At 48.6% G+C, this 27,243-nt stretch overlaps 9 protein-coding genes across 9 annotated transcripts; 4 read left to right on the forward strand and 5 right to left on the reverse strand.

Moving 5' to 3' along the window:
- Positions 1 to 1,234: 1,234 nt before the first annotated feature.
- On the forward strand, positions 1,235 to 2,566 carry FSUBG_2444 (methyltransferase; the record flags this gene model as incomplete). The annotated part of the gene is made up of 4 exons (XM_036680217.1): positions 1,235 to 1,515; positions 1,567 to 1,754; positions 1,811 to 2,021; positions 2,071 to 2,566. The coding sequence occupies 4 exons, from the start codon at positions 1,235 to 1,237 to the stop codon at positions 2,564 to 2,566; spliced, it is 1,176 nt and encodes a 391-aa protein (XP_036541962.1).
- A 473-nt stretch (positions 2,567 to 3,039) lies between these two features.
- On the reverse strand, positions 3,040 to 7,494 carry FSUBG_2445 (multidrug resistance; the record flags this gene model as incomplete). The annotated part of the gene is made up of 3 exons (XM_036680218.1): positions 3,040 to 4,255; positions 4,308 to 7,243; positions 7,288 to 7,494. 3 exons carry the CDS (start codon positions 7,492 to 7,494, stop codon positions 3,040 to 3,042), a joined length of 4,359 nt encoding a protein of 1,452 aa, XP_036541963.1.
- A 2,340-nt stretch (positions 7,495 to 9,834) lies between these two features.
- FSUBG_2446 (ABC1 transport) lies at positions 9,835 to 14,572 on the forward strand (the record flags this gene model as incomplete). The annotated part of the gene is made up of 6 exons (XM_036680219.1): positions 9,835 to 11,721; positions 11,786 to 11,884; positions 11,983 to 13,570; positions 13,628 to 13,870; positions 13,922 to 14,484; positions 14,543 to 14,572. The coding sequence occupies 6 exons, from the start codon at positions 9,835 to 9,837 to the stop codon at positions 14,570 to 14,572; spliced, it is 4,410 nt and encodes a 1,469-aa protein (XP_036541964.1).
- A 447-nt stretch (positions 14,573 to 15,019) lies between these two features.
- On the reverse strand, positions 15,020 to 17,384 carry FSUBG_2447 (conserved oligomeric golgi complex component 4; the record flags this gene model as incomplete). Its single annotated transcript, XM_036680220.1, has 2 exons — positions 15,020 to 16,201; positions 16,251 to 17,384. The coding sequence occupies 2 exons, from the start codon at positions 17,382 to 17,384 to the stop codon at positions 15,020 to 15,022; spliced, it is 2,316 nt and encodes a 771-aa protein (XP_036541965.1).
- A 349-nt stretch (positions 17,385 to 17,733) lies between these two features.
- FSUBG_2448 (uncharacterized protein) lies at positions 17,734 to 18,394 on the reverse strand (the record flags this gene model as incomplete). Its single annotated transcript, XM_036680221.1, has 3 exons — positions 17,734 to 17,790; positions 17,845 to 18,085; positions 18,354 to 18,394. 3 exons carry the CDS (start codon positions 18,392 to 18,394, stop codon positions 17,734 to 17,736), a joined length of 339 nt encoding a protein of 112 aa, XP_036541966.1.
- Positions 18,395 to 18,924: 530 nt separating this feature from the next.
- Positions 18,925 to 20,012, forward strand: FSUBG_2449 (uncharacterized protein; the record flags this gene model as incomplete). The annotated part of the gene is made up of 4 exons (XM_036680222.1): positions 18,925 to 18,947; positions 19,202 to 19,310; positions 19,364 to 19,420; positions 19,578 to 20,012. 4 exons carry the CDS (start codon positions 18,925 to 18,927, stop codon positions 20,010 to 20,012), a joined length of 624 nt encoding a protein of 207 aa, XP_036541967.1.
- A 429-nt stretch (positions 20,013 to 20,441) lies between these two features.
- On the reverse strand, positions 20,442 to 21,988 carry FSUBG_2450 (rna polymerase; the record flags this gene model as incomplete). The annotated part of the gene is made up of 3 exons (XM_036680224.1): positions 20,442 to 21,185; positions 21,233 to 21,311; positions 21,357 to 21,988. The coding sequence occupies 3 exons, from the start codon at positions 21,986 to 21,988 to the stop codon at positions 20,442 to 20,444; spliced, it is 1,455 nt and encodes a 484-aa protein (XP_036541968.1).
- A 475-nt stretch (positions 21,989 to 22,463) lies between these two features.
- FSUBG_2451 (UPF0665 family c) lies at positions 22,464 to 23,795 on the reverse strand (the record flags this gene model as incomplete). The annotated part of the gene is made up of 1 exon (XM_036680225.1): positions 22,464 to 23,795. One exon carries the CDS (start codon positions 23,793 to 23,795, stop codon positions 22,464 to 22,466), a length of 1,332 nt encoding a protein of 443 aa, XP_036541969.1.
- An 825-nt stretch (positions 23,796 to 24,620) lies between these two features.
- FSUBG_2452 (hydrolase-the HAD superfamily) lies at positions 24,621 to 25,355 on the forward strand (the record flags this gene model as incomplete). Its single annotated transcript, XM_036680226.1, has 1 exon — positions 24,621 to 25,355. One exon carries the CDS (start codon positions 24,621 to 24,623, stop codon positions 25,353 to 25,355), a length of 735 nt encoding a protein of 244 aa, XP_036541970.1.
- Between the last annotated feature and the right edge of the window lie 1,888 nt (positions 25,356 to 27,243).

The following is a 27,243-nucleotide window of genomic DNA, read 5'->3' on the forward strand; positions in this document are numbered from 1 at the left end:
GCTACAGTACCCAAGCTTGGAATACCCAGAGCCTTGGCTTTTGTAGATGCATGGATGTTGATGACAGGTGGTCCTAACAACACCTGCTGATTAATTATCTTGTTATTTCATCGTTCAATTGAGGCGATAAAACAATATAGAATACAAGCTCTTGAACAATAATTCATGCCCAAGACCCGACCCCTCATGTCAGTGTGGCCCTTGACGCGGAGCCGAAAAGGAAACGGAAAAAAGGTGGAGGTGTGTGTGTTTCTGTGTGTGACTGACTGTGACCGCCAGACGAGACTGCATCAAAACCCTTGCTCCTGATTGACTTTGAAGTGGATTGAGGCGTTATGATTTGCCTGGAGGCTTCTGAGCGGTACCAACAGACTGGAACTGGCTGGTCCCCTCTTTAGGCCATCTGGGGACAGCCACATTCTGTATCATTCTGTACCTATGTATGTATGTATGTATTTTTGGAGAGTACTTTTTCCAGATTCTCGGTAGCGATGTCTGTCATCACAGTCACAATCACAGTGATATATTGACCAGTTGGCCATTGCCATGTGATAGAAGAAGTGATGATATGATATGATGAGGTTTATATGCTAGTCATGAGCACACTAACAAACTGTAAAAAGGGACAATCCTTTCCCAACATCATTAATAGACGTGCATATTTCTCCTCTTTTTTTCTTGATAGCTTCCCCTTCGCCGCTATCGTTCTCAGTATGGAGTAACTTTTTAGTCTCTTCGGAATGGGTTCTCTCTAACCCAACTTGGCCTGGTCTTACCGTTTACCGTCTCTTTTCTTCAAAGCAACTCAACTGGCCTTGCTCTACTTTACTTGCCCTGAACCCTTGATCAATCTTTCTCTTCATCTTTGGCTCTTAATGTCTCGATGCCAACCGAGCCTCATTGACATTCATCAACACCAAAGCCGAGATATCACCACTCTTTGCACTACAGTAGCTTAGCTTCGTCTTCCGTTGACTTACACGGCCCTAAGCTTATAGCGCCTTGTCCGCCATAAGGTTACTGACGTCAGGTCGATCTACGGAGGAGAGCGCCATCCCGCTCAATCTCACCTTAGCGCCTTCTACTCCCTGACTATCTCCTGTCCTACTTCAACGGCTCAAACTCTCTCATGTTGAATGCTTGTTTTTGACTTCAACACCATAAAATCTCTGTTGTGTCGACCCTCGATCATCACCCGCGGTATGCGCGTACCCCTGTATCTGCGCTCACGATAATGAACTCGCCGCCAAACTCATTCTCTCGTCAATCCGACGATTCTCCATCCTCCAACCCCGGAAACAGCGCCGGAAAAGATCAACATCTTGGGTCTCGCCATATGGTGCCCCCATCTCCGGCGTCTTCGACGACATCTCCATTGGCTGTAGGCTCGGCTCACGAAGCGGCTCTTATACAAAGCATTGAGCGAGGCGATTACGCGACCGACGACGACGAAACACGGAGCCTGACCGACAGTATACGACAACACATTGTAGAGGGTGGTTTGCGTTATCATAGGTACGGATAAATACGAACCGTCCTTGCTCAATGGCTGACAGCAGATCATAGCTATCATGCAGGAAAATACCTTTTCCCAAACGACGAAGCAGAGCAAGATCGAGAGGAGCTCAAGCATAATTTGACTGTGTACCTGTGTGATGACAGACTCTTCTTTGCGCCAATTGAGCAATTATTGGAAAAGGGTCCCGCTGAAGTGCTCGACTTGGGCACAGGAATTGGGAAATGGTGTATTGACCGTGAGACTCAACAAGAACTCCATACCAAGCTGGAGTCTAAATGCTGACACTCATAGTTGCCGATATGTACCCCAACTCACAATTCCACGGCATGGACCTTTCTCCTATACAGCCGGACTGGGTCCCAGAGAATGCCATCTTTGTTGTCGACGACATAGAGCACGAAGCTGGCTGGACCTATGGAGACGAGTCGTTTGACTACATACACATACGCCACACAGTTCATTCCATCAAAGATCGAGAATTGCTCTGGGAAAGAATCTGGAAGTATGATATTCGTTCGTTTTTAGCTGATCGCAAGCTGACTCTCGCCCAGACACCTAAAGCCAGGGGGTTACGTAGAGGTTCAAGAGTTTAACTATATCGCAGCCTGCGACGACGACTCATGTGACGGCCCCTACGCTTGGAGGGACTATTGCAAATATCTCCACGATGGCATGCTGGCGCTCGGGACAGATTTACATGGCATCACTCACGTGGGACATGAACTACACCAAACTGGCTTCGAAAGCATCACAACCAAAGCCTACAAGTGCCCACTTGGTCCATGGGCAAAGAAGAAACGTCTTCAAGAGTGTGGCCATGTTTTGAGAGACGTCGTTATGCTATCTCTCCATGGCCTGTCTCGAAAACCGCTTCGTGATGGTCTCGGGTGGACATTGCTCCAGATCGAGATGTTCCTCATCGAAGTTCGAAAGTCATTGACTCAGGAAGTTAATGGCTTACCCAAGTTCCATACTTATTTCCCTTACTACAACATTCACGCCCGGAAGCCCCTGAATTCGCAAAGGCCGATCAGGGAAGACGCGTGAGGGCCAGGTGTTCCTGGAGACACTACGACGCTAAACATACACGACATTGCATATTTCATAATGATTGGACGAGATATCACTTCATCAGCATAGGAAAGCATCAACACACATGGGAGCATGGCCTGGCGTTTGACGGATTGCATAACAAGGCTAATTAAAGCCCGTGATGAAACATCACTTACAAGGCGTCGCTGGGCAATTTCTCTTTTTTCTGCACATGGCAACTTAGTCGACACAATACATAGCCGTTGAAATACCATCATAAATCATGAGCTCTTCATTTTAGGCAACATCATCCAGGCTCGTCATACGCAACGGCCTGCAACAGTTCTAAACTCGCAAATCTTAGATCATGACTTGATCCAGCTTGCAATGAAATCTAGTATGTGTCGAGCTGACTAGAATATTTTTCACTAAACTCGTCGTAACATGATCAATCATAGGCTATTCTCAGATGGCCACCAGAGCAGATACTATTCTGACCTCCCGTCATGCTCAACAGCCCAAAGATCACCAAATCGACTTCCCGGCGTCTCGACAAGCTCCCTTGGTCCACCTGATTCCACAACAGTACCCCTATCTAGAACAATAACTCTGTCAAAGAAGTCCATAACCATCTCAAGTCGATGAGATACCATGACAATTGTGTAATTCTCGAATTCTTCACGAATAATCTCTTGCATAGCCCTGTCAGTGACCTTGTCCACACTGCTACTCACTTCGTCAAGCAACAGCAATCCACCTCGCTTCTCACCCCCGGCGAGGCGATCGCGCACCCTACGACGAAGGATCGCGCGACCAAGACTGAAAAGCTGCTTTTGTCCAGCACTGAGGTCATCGGCGCTCATACCAGCGTTGAGACTGCCTTTGTCTTGGACAAAACCAGATACGCGCACCGTGTTGAGAACGTTGAAGCATTCTGCGTCAGTGGCTGCCTTGTAAGGGTCGATGTTATCTTTGACAGAGCTGCCATCCGGAAGAAATACTGCGTCCTGGGGGATGCAAATTACGCGCTTACGCAAGGTAGCGCGGTCCATTTGGTGAAGGTAAACGTCGTCGATCTTCATATTCGCATCACAAGACGGAAGAGGATCGATGAGACGTAGAAGGAGAAGGATCAGAGTTGACTTTCCACTTCCGGTACGACCACAAATGGCTACTTTCTGGCCCGGGAAGATGTCGAGCTCGAGATCACGTAGTGCCAAGCTAGAAGCAGCTTCATCTTGCTCGTTGCTAGGGGAATCATAGGAGGCGGAGACCTTGTGGACTTGTATGCTGCCGCTATGAGGCCAGGTCTCAGGAGGCTCAATAACTTCACCAGGTTTATTCTCTGTCTCCACAGTTTCGCTGAAAGATCTTAACCTGCTCACTGCACCGAGGGACGTCTCAAGGGAAGTGTAACTTGTGATGAGGTTTGACAAGGTTTCACTGAAGGTCAAGAGAGAGATTAGACTGGCGCCAGTCAAACCTGCATTGGTTCGAAGCTGAGTTGAGAGAGAAATTAGAAGAACAGCAGTGCCTGTGACGATGAAGTGAAGCAACGTGGCGAGCCATTGCTGAATCATTGCCAGGAGGTACGCTGGGCGCTGGGATGTGTCGAGAAGTTTGTTGCTGTGGGCAATGTCAAATTGCTGCCACCCAAAGGCCCGAATAGTTGCAACGCCTTTGATTGTGTCCGTGAAATGGGTGCTAAAATGAAGACTTAGAACTCGATCTCCCTTGGAAGCAAAGTAACACTTACTACAATGGGCTTTTAGCCTCAAGATCGAGGAGTCGAATTTGCCTGGAAGTTCGAAGATAAAAACCTTGAATAAAGTATAGAATACCCATCAGAAAGGGATATCCAACTGCGAGATATGGTGATGCTGAAGCTACAACAAATGCAGTGCCAAATGCGTTGGAGACGTCCAGGGAAAAGTTGGTCAGGGCCAGTGGGAGCTCCATATCCAGCAGAGTCATATCTTGCGAGAACAGGTTCGTCACAATACCGGTGTCAGTCTTTGAGAAGAACCTCAGCGGCGCAGATATGACAGTTGAAATAGCGCGTTGGTGTAGTTCAGTACCTGCCGACGCAGTCATCTTGATCAATGTCGTAACTCCATTGCAGAACAAGAAAACCATATAGCCAGCTCGTAGCATACCATATATACCTACGTAGAAGGCAAAAGACCTGTTAAAAGAGTCTTCAGCCCAGAATTTGATCCAGACGCTTGAAAGGCTGTTGCAGACACCGGTTAACATGCCTGCCACGGCCACGATGATGACTGGCCAGAAGCCAACACTCTTGAAGTAGTGTTTGTAGATGGAAAAGTCGCCTTGTTGTCGTGCTTTATCTCCGGCAGCTGATACGTCCTGAGGAATTATTACAGGGACAGTAGAGGCGGTGGCTCTTGTCATGGGCTTTTCATCCTCTGAAGAAGAATCCGCATCTCTGTGCTTGACGCCGAGGCTGTGAACATACTTTTTGTTCTCTACCAAGTCGGAGAAATTTCCCTCTTCGATGACTGTACCATTTCCAAGCGCAATGATATGGTCTGCCAGAGGCAGGTTCCTGACTGAATGTGTGCAGATGACCACAGTAACATTGCGTCGACGAGTGATACCCCCTGGTCCAAATACGCGTCTGAAGAGCTCCGATTCAGTATCAAGGTCTAAGCCGCTTAGTATGTCGTCGAAAATCATCAGATCTGCTTCAGAGTATAGCGCGCGGGCAACAGAGAGACGCTGCTTTTGACCACCACTCAACATGATCCCATTACTGCCAATCTTCGTATCGTGACCTTGCGGTAGGAGTGTAACATCTGGTGCGAGCATAGTAGCTTCCACAATTTCGTCATACTTGGCCTGATCGAAAGCGCAATGGCCAACAATGTTTTCTCGGAAGCTCGCGTTGTAAAGAAAGGGGGTTTGTTCACAGTAGCCGATGCGATGCGATGGTATGTACGTTTTGATGGCCCCTGAAGCGACAGGCAGTTCCCCAAGTAAAGCCTTACAGAAGGTAGTCTTGCCAGATGCCACCTCACCCACCACGATTGTGAGCTTGTGAGCCGGTATAGAAGCGTGTATTTGACTGAGTGTCAGTTTCTCTCCTCCCCATCCGAAGCAACCGTTCTCAACAGAAAATGCCACCTCGATTGAAGGATTCAATGAACTTTTCTCGGAAACTGAAGCAGTTTCATGGATCCGAAAGTCATGGCGCGGATCTGCGGCAAGAAACTTTTGCACTCGAGCCATGCATGTCAGGGCAGCAAAAATACCCGGAAGGCTCTGGAAGAGACCAATGACGGGAGTAGTGAAGAGGAGTATGTATGATAGTGAGGTGAAGAGTGTGTTTACAGTCAAATCCGTGGACGCGAACGCAAAGGTGACGACTGGAGAAATGCAAATCGGGAAAAAGCCCAGCACCGCAGCGGTTATCAAAAGCCAGCGGAAGCTATTCCCAACCTTCATCTCCCTAACGCGGAGCGTCTGTATGAGATCCGCAACAGGTCCAGCGATTCCTGAGATCTTATAGAGCTTCATCTGGGAGATGGCGCTGGCAGTTAATCCCACTCTGTTCTGAATCTTCGCCATCCACTCGCTCTGCCTCTTGCCAACGAACGTGACCAACCAGGATAGCAAAAGAGCGCAAGCACCGATCACGACAAGCGGAGACAGGAACGCTATACCGATCTTCCCATGCAGAAGCCAGCAGCCGATGGCTACTTCTATGGTGTTTGCCCAAATATCGTGAGCTGTCCCAGCACCCCTGATAATGCGTTCAACATCAGCGCTCATAAGCGTTAAAGCAGCAGAATCATCAGCGGCCGTGATCTTCATTTGTGTTGTCTTTTGGTAAATCGCAGCGACTAGGCAGCCTCGAATCATATAGACGGCCTTTTGCTGATAGTAACCGTAGAAGGCCGAAGAAAGTCCAATGCCTGCGTAAATGAGAAATGCTGCGCCGATAAGGCCGTAGCCCATATTTTTCGTCGTCGGAGTCTCGGGCATCTGCAGATATTCTAGAGTAGCATCTATGAAGACGGGCTGGCAGAATTTGAAGGCAATGAGGGCAACGCGAGGCGCAATTGGTAGGAGGAACGGGCTGATGAGTGTTCTGGTCAGGTCCTTCAGAAGTCCAGACTTGAGCTCTCGGTTGTATCTATGCACCCGGAGCCTCTTGGCAAAGTGACTGTACAATTTGCTTGAAGCCATATTCTCATCGAGCGGGTAAAGGTCATCTATGGCCAAAACCCCTCGATATCCTCTCATGAAAAGCTGGTTCAGCCAGGCGAAAGCACCAATGCTGAATATGCCGCTCGACTCCTCTGGACTATGCTCATCAGCATTCCAGTGGATCCATTTTGTTTTGGGAATCGTCTCGAGACAGAGAACAACGGCTTTGACGACGACAGATGCAGTGAACAGGCGGGGTTGGATGTCATGTTGAAATGCAAGCCATGCCGTTCTTGTTTGCACAATGTCAAACAGAAGCGTGAACAATATGTAGACATTGAGCAAAGTCGACGGTCTACGGGCACAAGAGTGCTCGAACGAAGATAAAAAGACCGCTAAGAAGGCGGCGGTGACTACAAGGGATGACGCAGCAAGAGAGAGGCCGTGGACAACGCCTGGGGCTCCAGTGGCGATGAGGATGAGGACCGCGAATTGAATAATGGCATAAACAGCCAGAAATGCCTTTTAAGTCAGTATTAAATCGGCATTTGCGTGTCAAGACTCACAATCTTGATCGACTGAAGAATAATACCACCAACTATCCTTTCGCGCTGCAATAAGATGGCTATGCGGGCGACTGCTGCCGCAACGAACACGGCAGTTGGTATAATGGAGAGAAAGATGCGCTCGAATTTCTGGGTGAAGTCGAAATCGCCTCGACATCCCCGAACGCCAGGTCCCAAGGAGCCATCATTCAGACAAGTTGAAGTCATTTTGCGTGACCTTGAGGGGTGAGATAGGAAGCGAAGTCGTTGCCTTTTAGTGCATGTCGCTCATGTCAAAAGTTCCTGTTGGGCCTGTCAGACGGCAAAAGATTGGCCGATTGAGAGTGATAGCCAACATCATGAACAGCCAAAATTACGCGTTGCACACGCGGACAAAGGCACCACAGCTTGCATCATCGCATTGACGAGATTTTGTACGTAGGTAACGCGTGGACTCCAAATTGTTGAGGCTGATGTGATGTTGAAGTTGAAGTATTCGCAAGGTAAGGTAGACAGGTAGGTTCCATGGAGTGGAATGACGACAGCGATCAAGCTCCTGCCGTATTAGGAAAGAGCATAGCTTCACACCAAGTAAGATGCCTCTTGACCTGAGATCAAGCAAGAACCTCCCAACACCGAATAATTCTATACCAAGACAAGAAAAATATGCATTGAATCTCTTCAGTAATCATCATAAGAATGACCCGGTCTAGAAGAGATTGTCCTCCAGTTCTGGGAACTGGGATCAGATGCAGGCTTCATTCTCATCATGAGCCATTCCCATAAAACAGACTCTTGCCGCGCCTGTCTTCGAGATCATCACAGTCAATTAGGATCGTGGATATTAGTAACTCAGAGCGTGTCCAGAGATTTGTTGGAAAATCACAGGTGAAAAGAGAAGTTGAAGCGGAGAGGGCAACAACAGTCACTTGGCTGAAGGCTGAAACCGAGTACGATGATGGAAATCTCGTATATCACCAGAATTAAAGATCTTATCAGAAGGCGCACTAACACTAACCTTAAAAGGCATTTCATCATCAAGATCCTGACATTATGTGAAAAGGCTTAGGTCAGAGTCAAAATTACATATGTACTCTGTACAGCAACTAACTATTCCACAAAACTCCAGGAATCTTCTAAATTATTCGGCAGAATCTCTTTTGACAAGGGAGGCGGAGTTTCACTCGGCCGATGGCGGCGGACGAAGAACGGACTAGAAACCGGACGGAGGCGGAGATCGTCGATAATCGCAGTAAACCGGACAAGACCTTTCGGAGACTGTCCCCTGAAACGCCACTTACTGATGGGTCTCTCCGGTTGATCCCTGTTCAGATTGATTAGAGGAATGGCAAGGATCCGCTGCCATGTGAAGCTGAGATGTCATATCATGAAAAGAGTGATCGTGAACGTAAATCTCCAAACGATCTTGGTAAGATGATCTCATCGCGGGGAGATTCATCCGATAACTCACTTCTGCTTGTTCTGATCGCATTGCAGCGCAATATTAACAAAGAATCAATGCGTCACGCCGATGCATGTCTTATATCCTCTTGACTTGCCGACATCTGTGACTATTCCATCTTTGGACATGAGTCGAAATGATCGTAAAGTGCTGAATCAAAGCAGCCAGTCAGAACCTGTATTCTCGGACTTAAGGGACCACGCCGGGCGAGTTGCACGAGATTTAACCGTTGCCCTTTTTCAGCATTTGACGGTTCCACTGTTTTCGATCCACAGAGCGAGATTGGGTGGATATGATACCCAAGCTTTGGGTTTCAATGCTGCGTTGCAGTGATGAACTCAAAAACGTTTGACACGGCATTTGAGTCCGAATATGTCTGTGAATAAGAAAACAATTCATTTTCAGATTCAACTTGTGTAGAGAATAGCTCTTTTCATCAGTTCAGTGAACCCCCACAACCCGAGATTTTCGGATATACACGCCTAAAAATGGTAAGCAGAATTAGATAGTGCCCCTAGCTTCCCCGTCAGAGGGTGCCAATCCTTTACCTTATTTCACTAAACCAATCAGACTCTTTCCCACCTCGGCCTTGGGGGAGGTTCTTAGCCGAGATGAGTCAAATCCTGCACATCTGCCCCACGGCACTGACTTACTCGTCCACTTGACTCAGGTGGAAGCTCCCTGTTGCTCTTGAAGCAATTCCCAGCTAGTGGAGCCGACTTTACCCCTGCCCCTACCGACGGACATTTTCAACGGACGCTTCGTATTGTTGATTGGTAATGCCGGATCAAATTGTTCCAAAGGAGATGCAGACCCATTTTAACTTTTATGGCTGCACCTTTGTTGACTTATAGTGCGGGATGTCGGCATCTTTTTCCCATGCGCCCTCTTCTCTCTTGTTTGATCAACGGCGAGCCTGTGATCAACACATTGGCTGCTGTATCATATAACTTATTACAATAATCATTCTTTATTCCTATAATTCTTCTAATTAATACGCCTTTTCAACTGAGTTCATCTCAGTGTATTACTCCTTTTCGCGACGGGTGACTTTGGGCTCCCAGTTAAAACCACTTACACGCACGACCCAACCGATATAAGTCACCATGGCGGAAAAGGACATTGGAAAGGCCGAGGAGGCTATTGCTGCCAACCATCACACTGAGCAGGCTGATCCTGCTTATCGCAACTCTATCGATACCGACTCGACACGCCACGGCCCTGCTGAGCAAAACAACGGTGGCGTATCTATTGAGCAAGCTGAGGCTGAGTTCGCAGAGCTTCAGAGAGAGTTCACTGGCGTTTCAAGAGCCAGTAGGAGAAAGAGCAGAGCCAGCGCTGGCGATCCTGAGAAGAATGCTCATGCTGAAGACAATGAGGTTGAGTCCATCTTTGATCTTGAAGCTGCTCTTCGCGGCGGTCTTGATCGTGAGAAGGAGGTTGGCATCAAGTCCAAGCACATTGGTGTCTATTGGGATGACCTGACCGTCAAGGGCTATGGTGGCATGTCCAATTTTGTGCCTACATTCCCCGATGCTTTCGTCAACTTCTTCGATGTCATCACCCCTGTTATTCGAATGCTCGGTCTCGGACCCAAGCCCGAGCAGGTCGCCCTTCTCGACAAGTTCAAGGGTGTTTGCAAGCCTGGCGAGATGGTTCTCGTTCTAGGTAAACCCGGCTCAGGATGCACCACCTTCCTCAAGACCATCGCCAACCAGCGCTGGGGCTACACTGCAGTTGAGGGCGAGGTTCTGTACGGAAAATGGAAGAACACCGAATTCGACCAGTACCGTGGCGAAGCTGTTTACTCTGCCGAAGACGACATTCACCACCCTACCCTTACTGTTGAGCAGACGCTTGGCTTTGCTCTTGATACGAAGATGCCAAAGTTGAGACCTGGAAACATGTCGAAGCAGGAGTTTAAGGAAAGTGTTATCACCACGCTTCTCAAGATGTTCAACATTGAGCATACCCGCCACACCATCGTTGGTGACCATTTCGTCCGCGGAGTCAGTGGTGGTGAGAGAAAGCGAGTCAGTATCGCAGAGGCTATGATCTGCAGTGGTGCTGTCTTCTCTTGGGATAACTCCACTCGAGGTCTCGACGCCAGTACTGCTCTCGACTTTGCGAAGTCCCTGCGAATCCAGACCAACCTGTACAAGACCACCACTTTCGTCTCCTTGTATCAGGCTTCCGAGAACATCTACAACCTTTTCGATAAAGTCATGGTTATCGACGGCGGTAAGGAGGTCTACTTCGGTCCCGCTGCCTCTGCCCGTAACTACTTCGAGACCCTCGGTTTCGCCCCCCGTCCCCGTCAGACCAGTGCCGACTACCTGACCGGCTGCACGGACGCCTTCGAGAGAGAATACGCCCCGGGCCGCTCCGAGGAAAACACCCCTCATGACCCTGAGACTCTTGAGCAGGCCTTCAAGAAATCCGATGCCTTCAAGTCCTTGGAAGCTGAGATGGCTGAGTACAAGGCTTCTCTCGCATCCGAAGAGGAAACGCATAACAATTTCCAGCTCGCTGTGAAGGAGGGAAAGCGTGGAACATCCAAGCGTTCGGTCTACCAAGTTGGCTTCCATCTGCAGGTTTGGGCCCTTATGAAGCGTCAGTTCACTCTTAAGCTGCAGGATCGATTCAACCTCTTTGTTGGATGGTTCCGCAGCATCGTTATCGCCATTGTCCTCGGAACTCTCTACCTCAATCTCGGAAAGACTTCAGCCAGTGCATTCAGCAAGGGAGGTCTGCTCTTTGTCGCCCTCCTATTCAACGCGTTCCAAGCCTTCTCAGAGTTGGCATCAACCATGACAGGAAGAACGATTGTGAACAAGCACAAGGCATATGCGTTCCATCGACCCTCAGCTTTATGGATTGCTCAGATCTTCGTCGACCAGGTTTTTGCGGCCTCGCAGATCTTGGTCTTCAGTATTATCGTGTACTTCATGACCAATCTCGTCCGAGACGCCGGTTCCTTCTTTACATTCTATGTTAGTATATTCCCCCAGTGGTATTGGATATTGAGACATAAACTAACTCATTTTGACACGTTAGCTCATGATTCTATCGGGAAATATTGCGATGACTCTCTTCTTCAGAATCATCGGTTGCATTTCGCCGGGTTTTGATCAGGCTACTAAGTTTGCCGTCGTGGTAAGTTGATCTTGAATCTCCTATCTATTATCACTTACACCAGGCGGAACATATGAAACAAGAGGCTTGGAAAACGTTCAATTGCTAACCATGCCCAGGTAATTACATTGTTCGTAGTCACGTCAGGCTACATCATCCAATATGAACAAGAGCAGGTTTGGCTCCGATGGATCTTCTGGATCAATCCCCTTGGACTGAGCTTCTCGGCAATGATGATGAATGAGTTCAAATCCCTGGAAATGACTTGCACGGCAGACAGTCTGATCCCAGCTGGTCCCGAATACACCGATATTAACCACCAAGTCTGCACGCTTGCTGGCTCAAAAGCTGGTACCACCCTCGTTTCTGGCAGCGACTACGTTGCTCAAGGCTTCTCGTACCATGTAGGAGATCTGTGGAGGAACTGGGGTATTGTAATGTCTCTTATCGTCTTCTTCCTGATCCTCAACGTCGTCCTCGGAGAATTCGTCAACTTTGGCATGGGAGGAAACGCTGCCAAGGTGTATGCTAAGCCCAACAAGGAGAGAAAGGCTCTCAATGAGAAACTCGTGGCTAAGAAGGATGCTCGCACCAAGGACAAGTCCAACGAAGAGGGATCCGAAATCACTATCAAGTCTGAGAGGGTACTCACTTGGGAGAACCTCAACTATGATGTCCCCGTGCCAGGAGGCGAACGCCGACTTCTCAACAACGTTTTTGGTTATGTTCGCCCAGGTGAGCTTACCGCTCTGATGGGTGCCTCTGGTGCCGGAAAGACTACCCTTCTGGATGTCCTCGCAGCTCGCAAGAACATTGGTGTTATTTCTGGAGATATCCTCATCGACGCTATGAAGCCAGGCAAGACCTTCCAGCGATCTACTTCATATGCCGAACAGCTCGATGTTCACGAGCCTACTCAGACAGTCCGCGAAGCCTTCCGTTTCTCTGCCGAACTCCGACAGCCAGTCCACGTGCCTATGGAAGAGCGCTACGCCTATGTCGAAGAGATCATCTCCCTTCTCGAGATGGAGTCTATCGCCGACGCTATCATTGGAACCCCTGAATTCGGTCTTACTGTCGAACAGCGAAAGCGTGTCACTATTGGTGTCGAGCTCGCAGCCAAGCCTGAGCTGATGCTTTTCCTCGACGAGCCTACTTCCGGTCTTGACAGTCAGAGTGCCTTCAACATCGTCCGCTTCCTCAAGAAGCTCGCTGCTTCAGGCCAGGCCATTCTTTGCACTATCCATCAACCCAACGCCGCTTTGTTCGAGAACTTCGATCGTCTTCTTCTGCTCCAGCGTGGTGGTCGCACCGTTTACTTTGGCGATATTGGCAAGGATGCTCACGTTCTGCGAAGCTATCTCAAGAGCCACGGTGCCGAGGCCGGTCCTACTGATAACGTTGCTGAGTATATGCTTGAAGCTATCGGTGCTGGAAGCACTCCCCGTGTTGGAGACCGTGACTGGGCCGATATCTGGGAGGATAGTGCTGAGTTTGCTGATGTTAAGGAGACCATCATTCGTCTGAAGCGCGAGCGTCAGGCTGCTGGTGCCGCGGTCACTGTCAACGATCCTGAGCTGGAGAAGGAATATGCTTCTCCGTTCCAGCATCAGATGATGGTTGTTTGCAAGCGCATGTTCCTGTCTTTCTGGCGATCCCCTGACTACATCTTCACTCGAATCTTCAGCCACGTCGCTGTCGCCCTTAGTAAGTTTTGGCCTAAATCTACCCTGAAATGTCCAAGTTTAGCTAACCTCTTCTTAGTCACTGGTCTGATGTACTTGAACCTTGATAACTCTCGTTCATCACTGCAGAACCGAGTCTTCATCATGTTCCAAGTTACAGTTCTGCCCGCTCTTATCATCACACAAGTCGAAGTCATGTTCCATATCAAGCGAGCTCTCTTCTTCAGAGAGCAGTCTTCAAAGATGTACTCGCCCTTCGTCTTCTCCTCATCGGTTGTCCTGGCTGAACTGCCCTACTCGATTATGTGTGCCGTAGCTTTCTGTAAGTTCTCAACACCAACAATCCAATTGAGCCATTACTCACACATCTCAGATCTCCCAATTTACTTCATGCCCGGATTTCAGACTGAGCCTTCTCGAGCAGGATTCCAGTTCTTCATCATTCTGATCACCGAGCTGTTCTCAGTCACTCTTGGACAGGCTCTCGCCAGTATCACCCCCTCGCCCTTCATCTCAGCACAATTTGATCCATTCATCATCATCAACTTCGCCTTGTTCTGTGGTGTTACGATCCCCAAGCCTCAAATTCCTGGCTTCTGGCGTGCCTGGATGTACCAACTGGACCCCTTCACCCGTCTGATCAGTTCAATGGTCACAACTGCCCTCCACGGGGTTGAGGTTGTCTGCAAGCAAAGCGAACTCAACCGCTTCACTTCGCCTTCTAACAGTACTTGTGGAGAGTACATGGAGCCCTTCTTCGCCAATGGCGGTCGTGGCTATCTTGTCAATGACGACACAAGGGACTGCGAGTATTGCGCGTACAAGGTGGGCGACGAGTTTTACAGTACCTTTGATCTCTCCTTCAACAATCGTTGGAGAGATTTGGGTATCTTTGCTTGCTTCATCGCAAGTAACTTAATAATCATTATTTTGGCGGTAAGTTATCCTAGGTATTTGGGGACATCCTTGAGAACCTCACTAACTTTTATTTCAGAGCCGCTTCCTCAACTTCAACCGCCGCTAAGGAGTAAAGAAGTTAATTATAGACGATGCGATGGGTTTTGCAGGATATGTGACGGGAACGAAAAGTTGACCATAGAACAATACATAGAGAGGAACACCAGTTGCCTCATTTAATACATAACTTTATACTCACTTTAGGTTTTCTGGTCTTGAATTAGATTTGCCAACCTTAGGCTCCTAGGTGTGAATTTAGACTACCTAGTTTAGGACTCATCTCATACGAAGGTTGAGGCCAACGATATCTGACCTCGATGCCACTCATGAGATGCTCCGCATTGGAACATCGTCCAGTTGACAAACTTGCTATGTTTATTGGCATAGTGATTATCTTCTCACTAAGTTCTGTCTGCTGATTTTAGCTCTCAGCCACGAGCCTCAACTGTAAATAACACATCTAGCTAGCAACTTAGACATTATACCATAATGACTGACCAATTGCTACAGCCGATTATCTTCTCACGATCTTGCGCGCCTTGGCCACGTCCTCGTCACTGAGTAACCTGCTACTTTCTTGCCTGGACGAGTCATTCCCTGATTCAACCTCATCCCATTCATCATCTTCCGTGTTTGCAACTGCAAGAATCTCTTGCAATCGGGCAAACGGTTCGCGAAGGGTGTAGTTGTCCTTCGTGATGACGCTAATAATACCAGAGAAGTCCGACTCTAACCGCAAACCACCAAGTGCAGTCACACGGCTAGAGGAACTCCAAGCACGCTTCTCTAACACCCTTGCCAGTTTGTTAGCTGCTAACCTGGCCAACGCTGTGTATGTCCTTGGCGTCATGACATGCTTCAGTGGCTGTGTCAAGGCTAACCACCCGCTCTCGAAGCGCAACGGCACTTGCCGCATTGTCTCTCCATCGGCATCCTCTTCATCCAGGGACTCTCCTTCCAACACATCGTAAACCGCGTCTTGGAAAGAGGTTGTGAGGATCAGGCTGATCCGGGGCCACAAAATATCATCAAACAGTACACGGGTGCCGTCGTTCAAAAGCTCTGTAGCTTTAGTACATAGCGCGTTTTTCAGCCTCTGAAGTCCATTCGCAACCAGCTCGGCATCTCTGCCAAATGGGAAGGAGTCTTTGAGTGTTTGTGTAAATGGGGCCATATCGACAGGTCGAGTTTCTGATATGCCCCCTCTAGAGCTTAAAACACGGCTCAAATACTCTTTTGCCATGTCGAGAGTGTTCATCAAAATCATGAAACTGATGATCTTTTCTTCCTGTGGAAACCTGCCCTGAGCCGGTGCTTTGGGATAGCACTCATCTTTCATGCGCCTATGGATGATCGCGATGAAATCCGATTCGAGGACTCTGCTGATAGCCAAAGTGACAGAGACTGCCGCCTCTATATCTCCCGTAGACAATACATGCTGTAGTAAATTGTCCACTACGTACATTATGTCGTCTACGGCTTGCAGAATGAAAGGTGGACTGCCATCGTGTGACTTCGATAGTGAGAGACCACTTGGTGCAGTATCCATCTCAAAAGCTTTTTCCACTGACTTCCGGAAGAGAAATGTTGCCGTAAGTTTATATGGCTCGATGAGCTTCTCTGATATCTTCTTATTGAGATTACACTGTTCGAGAAATTCCGGAAGCGGTAGTGTTTCTTCTTGGTCGAGAACACCCTAATGCTGGTGGTCAGTAAATTATAGTATATATGGACATACTTCCTACCTTGCATTTATTTGCAATAAATCGTTTGTAAAGCGACCAGTTCCTTAGCATTGTTGTCATTTGTCCAAAGAGCCCCTCGACTTTCTTCACATCCAAGTCAAAGTCATCTTTCTTCAGCTCGTTGCCTCGCAGTGCAAAGTTGAGGCCTCTCTGAACTGGCATCATGCTTTTCGAGAGAAAGAAGAAAGGATAACTCTTAATGTCAGCCATCGTCCTGTTGACCGCCCGCTCATCGTCCCACAAATCCAAGATAATTCCGCCCTGCACGTCAACCTCTTTCTGAAGTCTTCCAATGACCCTCACGACCTTATCAGCGCCGTAGTGCCTCTCTATCAGATCACTGTGGCTGTCGGCGATTTGCGCAATGTGCTCAAATATCTGTGTTAGTTTATTTGCGTAGAACAAATCGTTCTGTCTGTCACGTTCCTTGCACGGCCCATCGAGAGCTGATCGGGTAACCTCCGCCATACCTTGGCAGATATATCGTCCATAGGCTTCCAGCCCCGTTTCCTCCGCACCACCTCCGATAACTGGAAATAGTTTGAAGAATCGTGCAACCTTTGCACCGTCCCCTTGCTCGCTAGCGGCGTTGAATTCCCTCAAGAATAGAGCACAGAGGCTCTTGCGAGCATTCTGGATTGTAGTCCATGGGGGATCTGGGGCCTCAATGCTCGAGACAACGGCTAGAGCGAATTCCCCGCGAACAATATCCTCAGGTATATTAGATGCGCGGGAGAGGTAGTTAGAGGCAGCCTCCCAGTCCTGAGGAGCACCCATGCTGCCTATAAGGCCAGCTATAGACGCCTTAAGCTCCATGACTTGCTCTATGACAATGAGTGTAGCCTCGACCCTTCTCTTCTCCGTACCTAGCGCGCGTATCATGGTAGATAGCCGCTCAGCAGTATCGCCAGCGGTAGATAGCATTGCGCTATGGATGTATTGAGTTGCGATGAGCTGCATATCCAAGTCTCCATGGAGACTATCCAGTCGGCCAAGATGCCGATCAAATTCTCTATTGCCCTTCATTGGGGCATCAAGCTTGTGGATTAGAGCATCCTCCCGCTCACGGAGTTGGTCCAACACGTCTTTGAGCTCAGCCTCTGACGAGACAATCATAAGGCCATTGTTGGGCATTGTATAGGAGTAAATTCTGGGCTCAAGTTGACAGACAGGTAGGAGTGGTCTCCAACCAAGTTAAAGCTCTGATATTGCGGTGGTAGAATTGGCATGCGTAAGGTAGCTAATTGTCGGTAAACCAACGCACGTTAACAAGGCTTATGCAACCATGGATGTTGGTTGCAGCACGAATAAAACGTATGCGTCACGTGATGGCTTTTATGTCGTTGGACAGATGTAGGAAACATTATCACAACAGAGAGATGATTCGTTCTAGTTCGAACATCCTACGCCGTTGGGAGCGCCTCGGAGTTGCAATTGAATAGCCTGTCAAGTGTTACGACGCTTGCAGCGGTATTAGGCTTGTCTAAGTAATGGCCCAAGAGAAGATAGATAGAAGCAGAGTATAGAAGTAAATCATATCCTAAACTCATCATAAGAGCCCCTAATTTCATCATGACAGGCCCTAAGTTCATACAATATCATTGTGCGTAAGAGCGTCAGTGTTGACAAGGACTCGGAAGCGTTGACCGAGCTGGACCAAGGTAGTCGAGTTGGACTTGGTGGAATTCGATTCCGTCGAGTCTGGCACGGTTGCTTTGAAGATACCGAGTTTATGGGCGTCTTTGAAGCGATCCGCCCCTTGCTCCAGCATGCCACTAATGGCCTTGAAAATGGATATGATATCCATGTAGCTACCATTCATCATGGCGGGGATGCTAATAAACCCAGTTAGTATAAATATCTTTGAATTGAGTTCAAGTTACATGCCGATTGCACATATTCTCCTCGCAGGCCTTGCACTTCTTCGAGTTGATGAAGGGAAACTTGCAGTCGAATGTTGGCACATCGATGCAGTGCTCAGGATGAGCTGCGATGCTTGTTGACGCCACAGAGAGGGCAGCCTTAAAACATTAAACGCAAGGTAGCGCACTCTGGAATTCTACGCCTTGGTGAATTCCCTGCTCCTCGAGAGCGCGAGCTCACGCTCTCTTAGATGGCGTGGACGGAGGGCCTCCTTCAGGCATCTCGAGTAGATCGATGCGGATTGATTTGGACGGATCTGGTCCGGGAACGAGTCTGGGCCTGGGTTTTGGTGTGGTCACCGCCGTCAGACATGTTGGGCATTGACTGATGCGGGTAAATTTGAGGAGTGTGAGAAGAGAAAGTGGGATGATGAAGGGGAGAAAGGCAGAATCAAGAAAGTTCTAAAGATATAAGATAGTGTATAATATTTACTAGTGCACGCCCTCCTTAGTCACCGCTATCAGATGTGTTAGGGGTGTATAGAGAATGAAAATAGAAAGGAAGATAAGAAAGATAAATAAAAGAAGAATCCAGAAATTCCAAAGGTGTGAGATGGCGTATGGTTTATGTACCTAGGTAAGTACTTAGGTAGAAAGCCCAGGGATGTTTGCTGGTGCAGGCAGCTGTCAACAGCTGTTAGGAGTGCACAATAGCTACGGTTTGTGAATTAAGAGAGCTTTTTGGAACACAATGGAACGCACACCTCACGCAATCTAAATAAAACAGATTCTATTGCATAGGTAATGACGATATGAATGGGGTGGAATCAAGCTGGTACGCAAACATCAAAACCACAACTCTCCCGCGGCAACAACTCCTGGACCTTGATATCAGCAATCAGCACAATCATAAATGCCCGCCAATAGCCTCATTCTCTCTGAGCACTTATCCCATTTGTGCGGGAAGACCGGCTTTCCAATTTCACACTCACTTTTGCAAGATCACATACAATTCTGCATTGCGCTGTGTGAGTGTCCAAATCCCACGACAGTAGCATACTAAAAACTTACTGATAAACCGTAGCAAAGCAACGAAATTGCTGACCCCGAGCCGAAGGCGACACAAATTACCGCCGTCGAGGTAGTTGATGAAGGCGATGTCATGATCCTCAGCGATGACCCTGGAAACAGTCTGACTGTTGACGACCTGTCCATGGGGATTCTGAAGGATTGAAGGATACCAACAAACAGGCTGCGATTCGCATCGTCGAGAAGTTCAAGGAGAATGCCCCTGGCTTGCCTACAAAGGTACGAGATTACATTGTCAGTCTCCTAAAACAAGGTGCTTTTCATCACAACAAGAGTTGTCGAACTAAGCATCGTATCAAAACCGCAGCTGCTGGCACCAGACTCGCCCTCCAATTGTTCCTCGTTAAGGGATTTAAATTGTGCGCTGGCTGAAAAGATATGGAACAAGCAGGTCAAGGGACCTTGGTGGTACAACATCACCTACGAGAATTGGTTCATTCTAGTAGGCATATACAGACTCGAAAAGCTCGGGAGCAGCGCGATCGGAGCTGGCATCAAACAAGCTATGGAGCAACGCTACGGTGGCAACATCGGCACGGATCTTACCTGGCGAAATCACCCAGTTGATCATGGGCAGCATGCACGACACCTTCTGACCCAAGTGGCGACAAAGGTTATTGAACTGCAGGAGACTATAACTGAACTGCAGAAGGCTGTAAAGGATCAGCAGAAGATCAGCAAGGCCCTACTGGTCATAACCAAGGTACCGCGCAGACTGCCAAAGACAACGACGAACGAATGGAGGATTGGACCGGCTACTGTGAAAAAGATGACGATGAGGAGCATTTGTTCATATTTGAGTAGGGAATAGTCTACGTCGGCGGCGGGCGGAGAGAGGTTCAGATTATCAATAGTACCGACCTCATCTGGAGAAACGACCCAAGTGACCTAGGAATTCAAGCGCGACAGCTTATGACCTAAATGAAGACGGTTCTACAGTAAAGGTCCTTGGGGGAACAGAAGAAGACCTTGCCCAAAGTTCAAGTCCAGGTGTTCACCATTCCTTGCGCTGATAAGCTGCGATATTGGTTGTTTGTACCAAAATCACGGCTAAAATAATAAACAATTATCGCAACTTTTTATTCCCTTTTCTTTTTCTTACTATTTACATCCAAAATGCACCAAAGTCAAACATAACTATGCAATCCCGACTTCCTCGTGTTCCCTACCACGTACAATCATCTCAAACCCAAACATCAATCACCTCCTCCTCCTTTCGTATACAAAACAATCGTGAGAGTCACTTGCGCAGCGGAGACTTTGGTTCCGCAGAAGATCTCCTTCGCGTGCCCGGCTTCTTCTTCGCATCACCATTCGCTCCTCCGTTATCCTTTGCCTCCTCAAGCGCCTCAAGAACAGCAGCTTGATCAGATCTAAGAACCACGCCCTCGGCGATGACTTCATCGCGGCAGACGAACTGCGGGAACAGAGTCGCAAGGACCGTCGGCTTGGGAGTTCCCTTTGTCTTGCGCGCGTTGCCGACGTCGTAGTCATCATACTGGCGGGCACCTCGGGAATCTTCTTCATCGGGCATCTCTGCGGTGATCATGTCGCGAGAGCGCTGCGTATCAGCCCAGAGGGTAACGGCCTGTCTGAACAGCGTCGGGACAGCATTGTAGAAGCCAGTCTGTTTGTACGCCACGACGAGCGGGTGCAGTGTACTTCGCACCTCGTTACTCGCCTTGCGCACAATGTCCTCTTGGACCGTCTCAGTTTTCTCAGAATCAGAGAGGGACCCGAGGATTTGAGATCGATACACTGTTTCTCGGCGCTCATCCCCTCTAAAGAATTCAAGCATGCTGGAAGCAGAAGCCCTCATGTCACTGGCGACGTAGAAGGGGACAAAGACATAAGAGAGGAGTGTTTCCGCGATGACAGCGTCAGCGACAGCGCAGCGCATCTTGGCACTTGCTTTGGTAGTGCGAGTTGAGAGTGGGATCTTGGGGAAGCGCGCGTGGAGTTCTTGGATCTCGCTCGCAGAGTCCTAGTAATAGTCAGTATAATTCAGAGAGAGCAAACGCAGAGACCTACCTGTGCACCATCGTGGTCGTTGAAATACTCATTGACAAAGTCGTGAACCTTCTTCGACAACTCCTGGAGATCAGATCGCCTGTTCTTGTTAGTTCAATCCATTTCACGTGAATAAATTACTCACAGCTTCTTGACCTCCTCAGTCCCAAAGTCTCGCAAAATGCCCTCCCCAAGATCACTCTGCGCCTGCGTCAACTTCTCCTTACACCCCTTCAACTCCTCGATATTAGCCTCCATCTGCGATTTCTGCAACTCGCACTCCGCATTCATCTCTCTAATCTCAGAGGCGTGGCTCTTCAAATGCGCCTCAGCAGCCGCCAGGTTCTGCTTCAAATTCTCAACCTGACCCTCCTTCACCTCCGCAGCAGCAAGTTTCTCCCTCGCTTCCTTGACCTCTCTCTCCATGGCTTCAACGGCTGCCTTGTTAGACTCATAAGTCTTATACTTCTGCTCAAACTCTGCAAAGAGTGTTTCTGTCTTTGCGTTGGCTTGCGCTTTGTGGTCGGAGAACTCTCGCACGATCTTGTCGTTGAATTCGCGGAGACGCTTGTTCTCGCCCTGTTTGGCTTCGAGTTCTTGCTTGAGAGCTTCACGCTCTTCAGCTGACTTCTCAAAGTCTTCGATTGAACCGACATCTTTGGAAACTTCCTTTGCTAAAGCGAGGAGTTGCCATAACTTGGTGTTCTTGGTGGTTGTCTTTTCAGCCGTGCCATTGCCATTAGTGTGGCCATTGACCTTGACCTTTGTATCTGCCATGATTGCCTGAAGAATGAAGTATCAATTTTTATCGACTAGAAATGGTCGACATTTTAAACTCGTCGCTAAATACACGATCGGGGATTCTCAATTTTGAGGCCATCGCAGAGCCTCATGGTCCGTTCGTGGGCTTGAGGGACAACTCATCAGCACACCACCACACCGGTCAATTAAGCAAGTCATCTTCCACCCCGCCCATTCCTCCTACTGGTTCATTTCCAATCACTGTGTCCAATCCTCGAAATATCAGGGCTGGAGGGCGTTACACAACACGCGGGGTAACCCCAATGACAGTGAGCCTTTCGGCACCATCATCGTCTGCAGAGTCGAGCCTCAAAGCAAAAGTCGTCGCAGTAGCCTAGTGAGGTGTTTTTTGCTGTGTGACGGTGAGCGCATTGTTTGGACAATTGGCTATCGACGTTTTGGAATGCGGTCGCCTTGCGATGAATTGCCTGAGGCCCTTTGCAGCTTCAGCCTAGTCCTGTGCTTCCTTTTCCTTCTCCTTCTCTTTCTTTCCCTTGTGCTTCTTTCCCTTATCTTCCTCTTTCTTGTCCTCCCCCCTCATCTCACCCCTGCCATCGCTGAGCCCTGATTTGTCGAATAGATGAAGCTCGACAGATTGAGGCACACCACCAAGGACAGGCTTCGGCAAGACTTGCTTGTGAACGCTGTACCAACTTTCCTTGTCCATAAGCTCAAACAGAACGTCTTCTGATTCGTGGCGAGGCTTGGTGGCTAGGAAGACTTTCGTAGTAAATGGTTCGCCTTCCGGAAAGTAGGTCAGATTTGCTGCATGGATGGCTGAGAGCGTCTCAACGAGTGCTGGCAGCATGTCGACATTGTAAGTGCAGTCGCTAAGCATCACGAGATCCCAAGGTCCAGATCGAACCTCGGGTCCAAAGCGACCTTGTCTGCCCTCCTCCCAGTCAAGATTTTCGTAGAGCATTCGAACAGGGTTCTCTTGGAAGCGTAGATGAGAGTTCTCCAACCTCTTCATATTAGATCTCGCGCGCTCCTCGGCTTCTGGTAGATCAGTCATGAGAATAGTGCATTCGCCACCTGAAGGCTGCAGTCGGGGGTACACAGCGGCGAGCCCAATGCCCAAGATGCCCACACCGCAACCCAATTCCAACACACGGATCGACTTCTGGCGGCTGAAGATATTCTTCATTGTTCTCATGCAGGGGTTTTGACTAGACTCGCTATCGGGAGCAGTCTCGATACCTGCAAGTGCACACGTCGCTATCACGCCGCCATCCCATATGTGACGCGCAATGCTCTCACCGATCTCCTCCTCAATCTCAATCGTTCCCAGCCCCTCGGGTGTGTCGTTCAGTTGGAGCCTCCGAATAGACACAGCATTGTTTGCTGGTGTGAGGGTTAAAGGCACCCATGCTGGCATAACAGCGCCCTTCTCTGCAGCTTCCTTCCGATACCGCATCTTCTCAGCCGACAAGGCCAGAATGCGGGGGATGCTCTCCGCGGTGTGAACAGGCTCTGATGCCCGGACACAGACATGGACTCTCATTCCAGATTCAAGAGCCCGTTCAAGAGCGACGGGCATTTCCAATGCTGGCTTTGCGACGCGCATGCCGGGTTCCCAGTCGAGATGTCCAGGGTCTGAAAGGAGCCATGTTGAGCTTCCTTCGGGTGAAGCGGCGATGGCAACGACTTGTAGGTCTAGAAACCTCTCTGGGAAGAGGAATGAGTCGCCAAGGTCTGTTGTGATGGTGAAGAGCAGCTGGACCAGGGTGCCGCGGCGGTTCTTAATCACCTTGGGTGGCCCCAGAAATCTGACATAGTGCATTGTGATGTGGTGAGTCTTTCAATAACTCAGAACAGTTCCAGGTATCTCTGTATTAGTTTGACCTTAGTTGGCTTGCCAGGCGTTGTAATCGTTGTCGTTCTTGTTGTTTATTGAACCTCGGGTTGAGCTGATCTACCCAACCTCTCACATGAGGTGATGGGGAATTTTGACCAGCTACTGCACGCTTAGTCATCACCGCTGCATTTACATGAATCCGATCTTAAGTGAACCGCAATGTTGTGAATCGTACAAGATGTTTTTAAGATGTTGACAGGTTGTCAGAATTGGAGTACTAGAGGGATTCTGCTGTTTCTCAACTACGAGTTGACTGATAAGCACTTTGGAATGTTGTGAGTTGATGATCGGGTCGCCGACAACTTGGTTGAAACTAGTTTATAAGTTTTTATCGACAAGATTGAATACCACAACAATCAGCTTGAAAAAGTGTAAAAGATTTGAAGGTAGCTTCTGGTATTATAAGTAAAACCTCCAAATGATCCAGGACAGACTCTGAAGAGGATGATGTTAACTCAATGTTAAACATCACCTTTGCCGTTAAAAGTTGCCTACCCGAGACTTGTCTACTGTTCAGGTGCCAGTCCAACGGGTGCTCAGAGAAGAGCAAACATTGAAGTAGTTGGGGACATATGAGGCAGAGTTAAGCACGGCTGTCAATTAATTGACGTGTTATGTGCAATCAGGGCCCTAAGTGGATAAAGCCTATGCCTGGTGATCACGTCTTGACTGATCGTTCATGCGTGCGTTGTAAATGTCCAACTCACCTCTCGCAATAATCTATTCGTGATACCACAAAATATCACTGCAATGTCTTATACCACCGAGAAAGATGGGGATCAACTACATAATATCCTGCAGGCGAGGACTTGGTTCGGATTCGACCTAGACGATACTCTCCATGAATTTCGCAAAGCCAGCCGCGAAGCAACCACAAGCGTTCTCACATGCATCGCCAGCGAAAACCCATCAACTACACTCCGAGACCTGCAAGCCCAATACGGAATCATTCTTAAGCAAGGAACCGCTGATGAATTTACCGATGGAAAGACCTCATATGACTACCGTCGCGCTCGCTTCGTTGCCACACTGAGTCATTTTGGATTGAGACACGATCGTGTCGATGAGCTGCTGGAAGACTACGAGCGAGTTCTTGTGGATAACCTGACACTCAAACCAGGAGCTGTTTCTCTCCTTGAAGCGATCAAGGCGTCCGGCAGAAAGATCGCAGTGATTACAGAAGGACCGCAGGATGCACAGCAGCGAGCAGTGAGAGATTTAGGCATCGAGGAGTACATGGACTTTCTAGCGACCACAAACTTCTTCGGTGTGGCCAAGATCGATGGACTCTTCGGCAAGGTACTTGATCATCTGAAGATCACACCGCAAGATATCGTGTACATCGGCGACTCGCAGGAGCGCGATATCGAGCCCGCCAACAAAGAGGGGATACTCGCCATTCACTTACACGAAGCTCAAACAGCGCCACTTGTGCTACAACCTCCCAGCATCAACTCGCTCGAGGTGCTAGCCAAGCTCATCTAACCTCTGCCTCACACATGTCTGAGACGAGACATGCTCGTGTCCGTCGACAAAAACACAGCGTTGCAAGGCTGAGAAAGAATCTACCCGTGTATATGTAGCTCAATCGACACACCCGTCAAACGTGTCCGTCTCTCACAGGATAGTCCCGACTTTCTCACTTACAACAGCATGCTGCGTCTAACAAACAAATCAGACAGGTGCAACGTTTGGTGCAACGTGGAGCCTTTTCAGCTGATGTCGCACATAATCATCCCACGGCACTGGGCCGAGACATAAAAGTGTCATCGAGTTCTACAACAGGGTATATCTTGCTATATAAGAGGTTGAGCCTAGCATTCTATAATTATTTCCTGCACGCTCAGCCTTGTATGCACTGCTTACGTTACGTTGTGCATATTTTGTCGGGGTTACCTTACTTAATTCCTGCCGCAGGCTGAGCCTCGCAGCTTAGGTATGAATCCAGCCCGTGGGTGTTACACACCTGTCATCCCAGGGTGTAATCACGGCTACACGCATTGTGATAACCCCAACCTCCCTCACGGGATGACGGGCGTCTTAGACGCCGGCGTACGGAGTACAGGGGGGACCTTTGCCGGACACACATCACATCGCATCACATCGTGGTGTGGTATCGAAGTTACAGTTACAATTGGGGGTTGTTCAAAGAGAAATGTGCTCTGTAGAACCCCAACATGCAAACATTTCTATTCTGGGATGGGATATTTCTCTCACTGCGGCCTCAATCGAGACCCCCCTTCCGTCTTATCACATCACATTGGATCACATGTGCCTCTCAGATGCAAGATCCAGCATATCAATCTGGCCCCCAACCTCTCTTCCCTCTAGCCCCTCCTCTACCCACCATATGCCACACGTGGTAAAAACTGCGAAAAAAGGAAAAGCAAGGTAATTCACCTGCGCACTCATTGGCCTTGTAGCCGCTCGCTGCACCCACACCACCACTAAGTTAACTAATCCCCTCTCAGTAACACCCTTCAATCAACGAAAGAAACTTTGACTAAGTAGAAAATGGCTGATTGTGACGGTTTCATACATGACAAAGTTCACTGTCCAGCAAGAACTCGAGATACGGCACTCCCGGAACCACCAACGTACGTCCAACGCCTCAACCTTCTAGGCTAGGTAGCTCAACTTTACGAGTCAAGGGAAAGGATTCATTCCAAAAAGTCCCCAACACCATTTCTCAACGGCATCTCCACCTTCGTACAGTACTGTATGATCTGAAACCCACTGATTCCAACGTTTAGCCCCCTCCACTTCGAGCACCTGCAAGTCATTCTTACAAAGTTTCACACATTCCAGTGCCCAAGCCCCTAACGTGAGTCGTGCAAACTGGCTGAAACAAAGCCTCTAGTCTACGGTAACGATCGCTGGTCAGGTGTCCATCGTCAAATCTTGGAACATCCCAGAGAATTACATCACATCATGTTAATCAATCCTACAAAAGTAAAGCAAATGTCTGTTGCTTCAATTCAAGGGCTCTTGAAACTGCATGACGCATTAGTTGTCCAGGGGTTGCTTGGCCATGACCTCATGCCGGATCGTCCATTCACTAACCCATGTTGTAGAAGTAAAGTGCCTCAAACCAAGCCATTTGCGTTCGTACCCCTCTCGCTCTTACGCGGGGTTCGTTAAACCGGAAACAAGAGGGGATAATCATGTCGAAACAGGATCAGGAAGTTCATTCACCAAATGCGGTACTGTACATGCAAGGAGGGACAATAGGTGCCCCAGTCACTTTCATCAGCTTCAGAGACATCACCAAGAGCAGAGATAATTGTGTAGATAGTTTGCGATTTTTTTGCCTAAATATTAAAATAATCGAAATCAAAAGTATCCATCTTGAAAGTGGTATAACCAGTCCATA

Source organism: Fusarium subglutinans (genome assembly GCF_013396075.1).
Source record: "Fusarium subglutinans strain NRRL 66333 chromosome Unknown NRRL66333_c0000021, whole genome shotgun sequence".
Classification (NCBI taxonomy): Eukaryota; Fungi; Ascomycota; class Sordariomycetes; order Hypocreales; family Nectriaceae; genus Fusarium; species Fusarium subglutinans.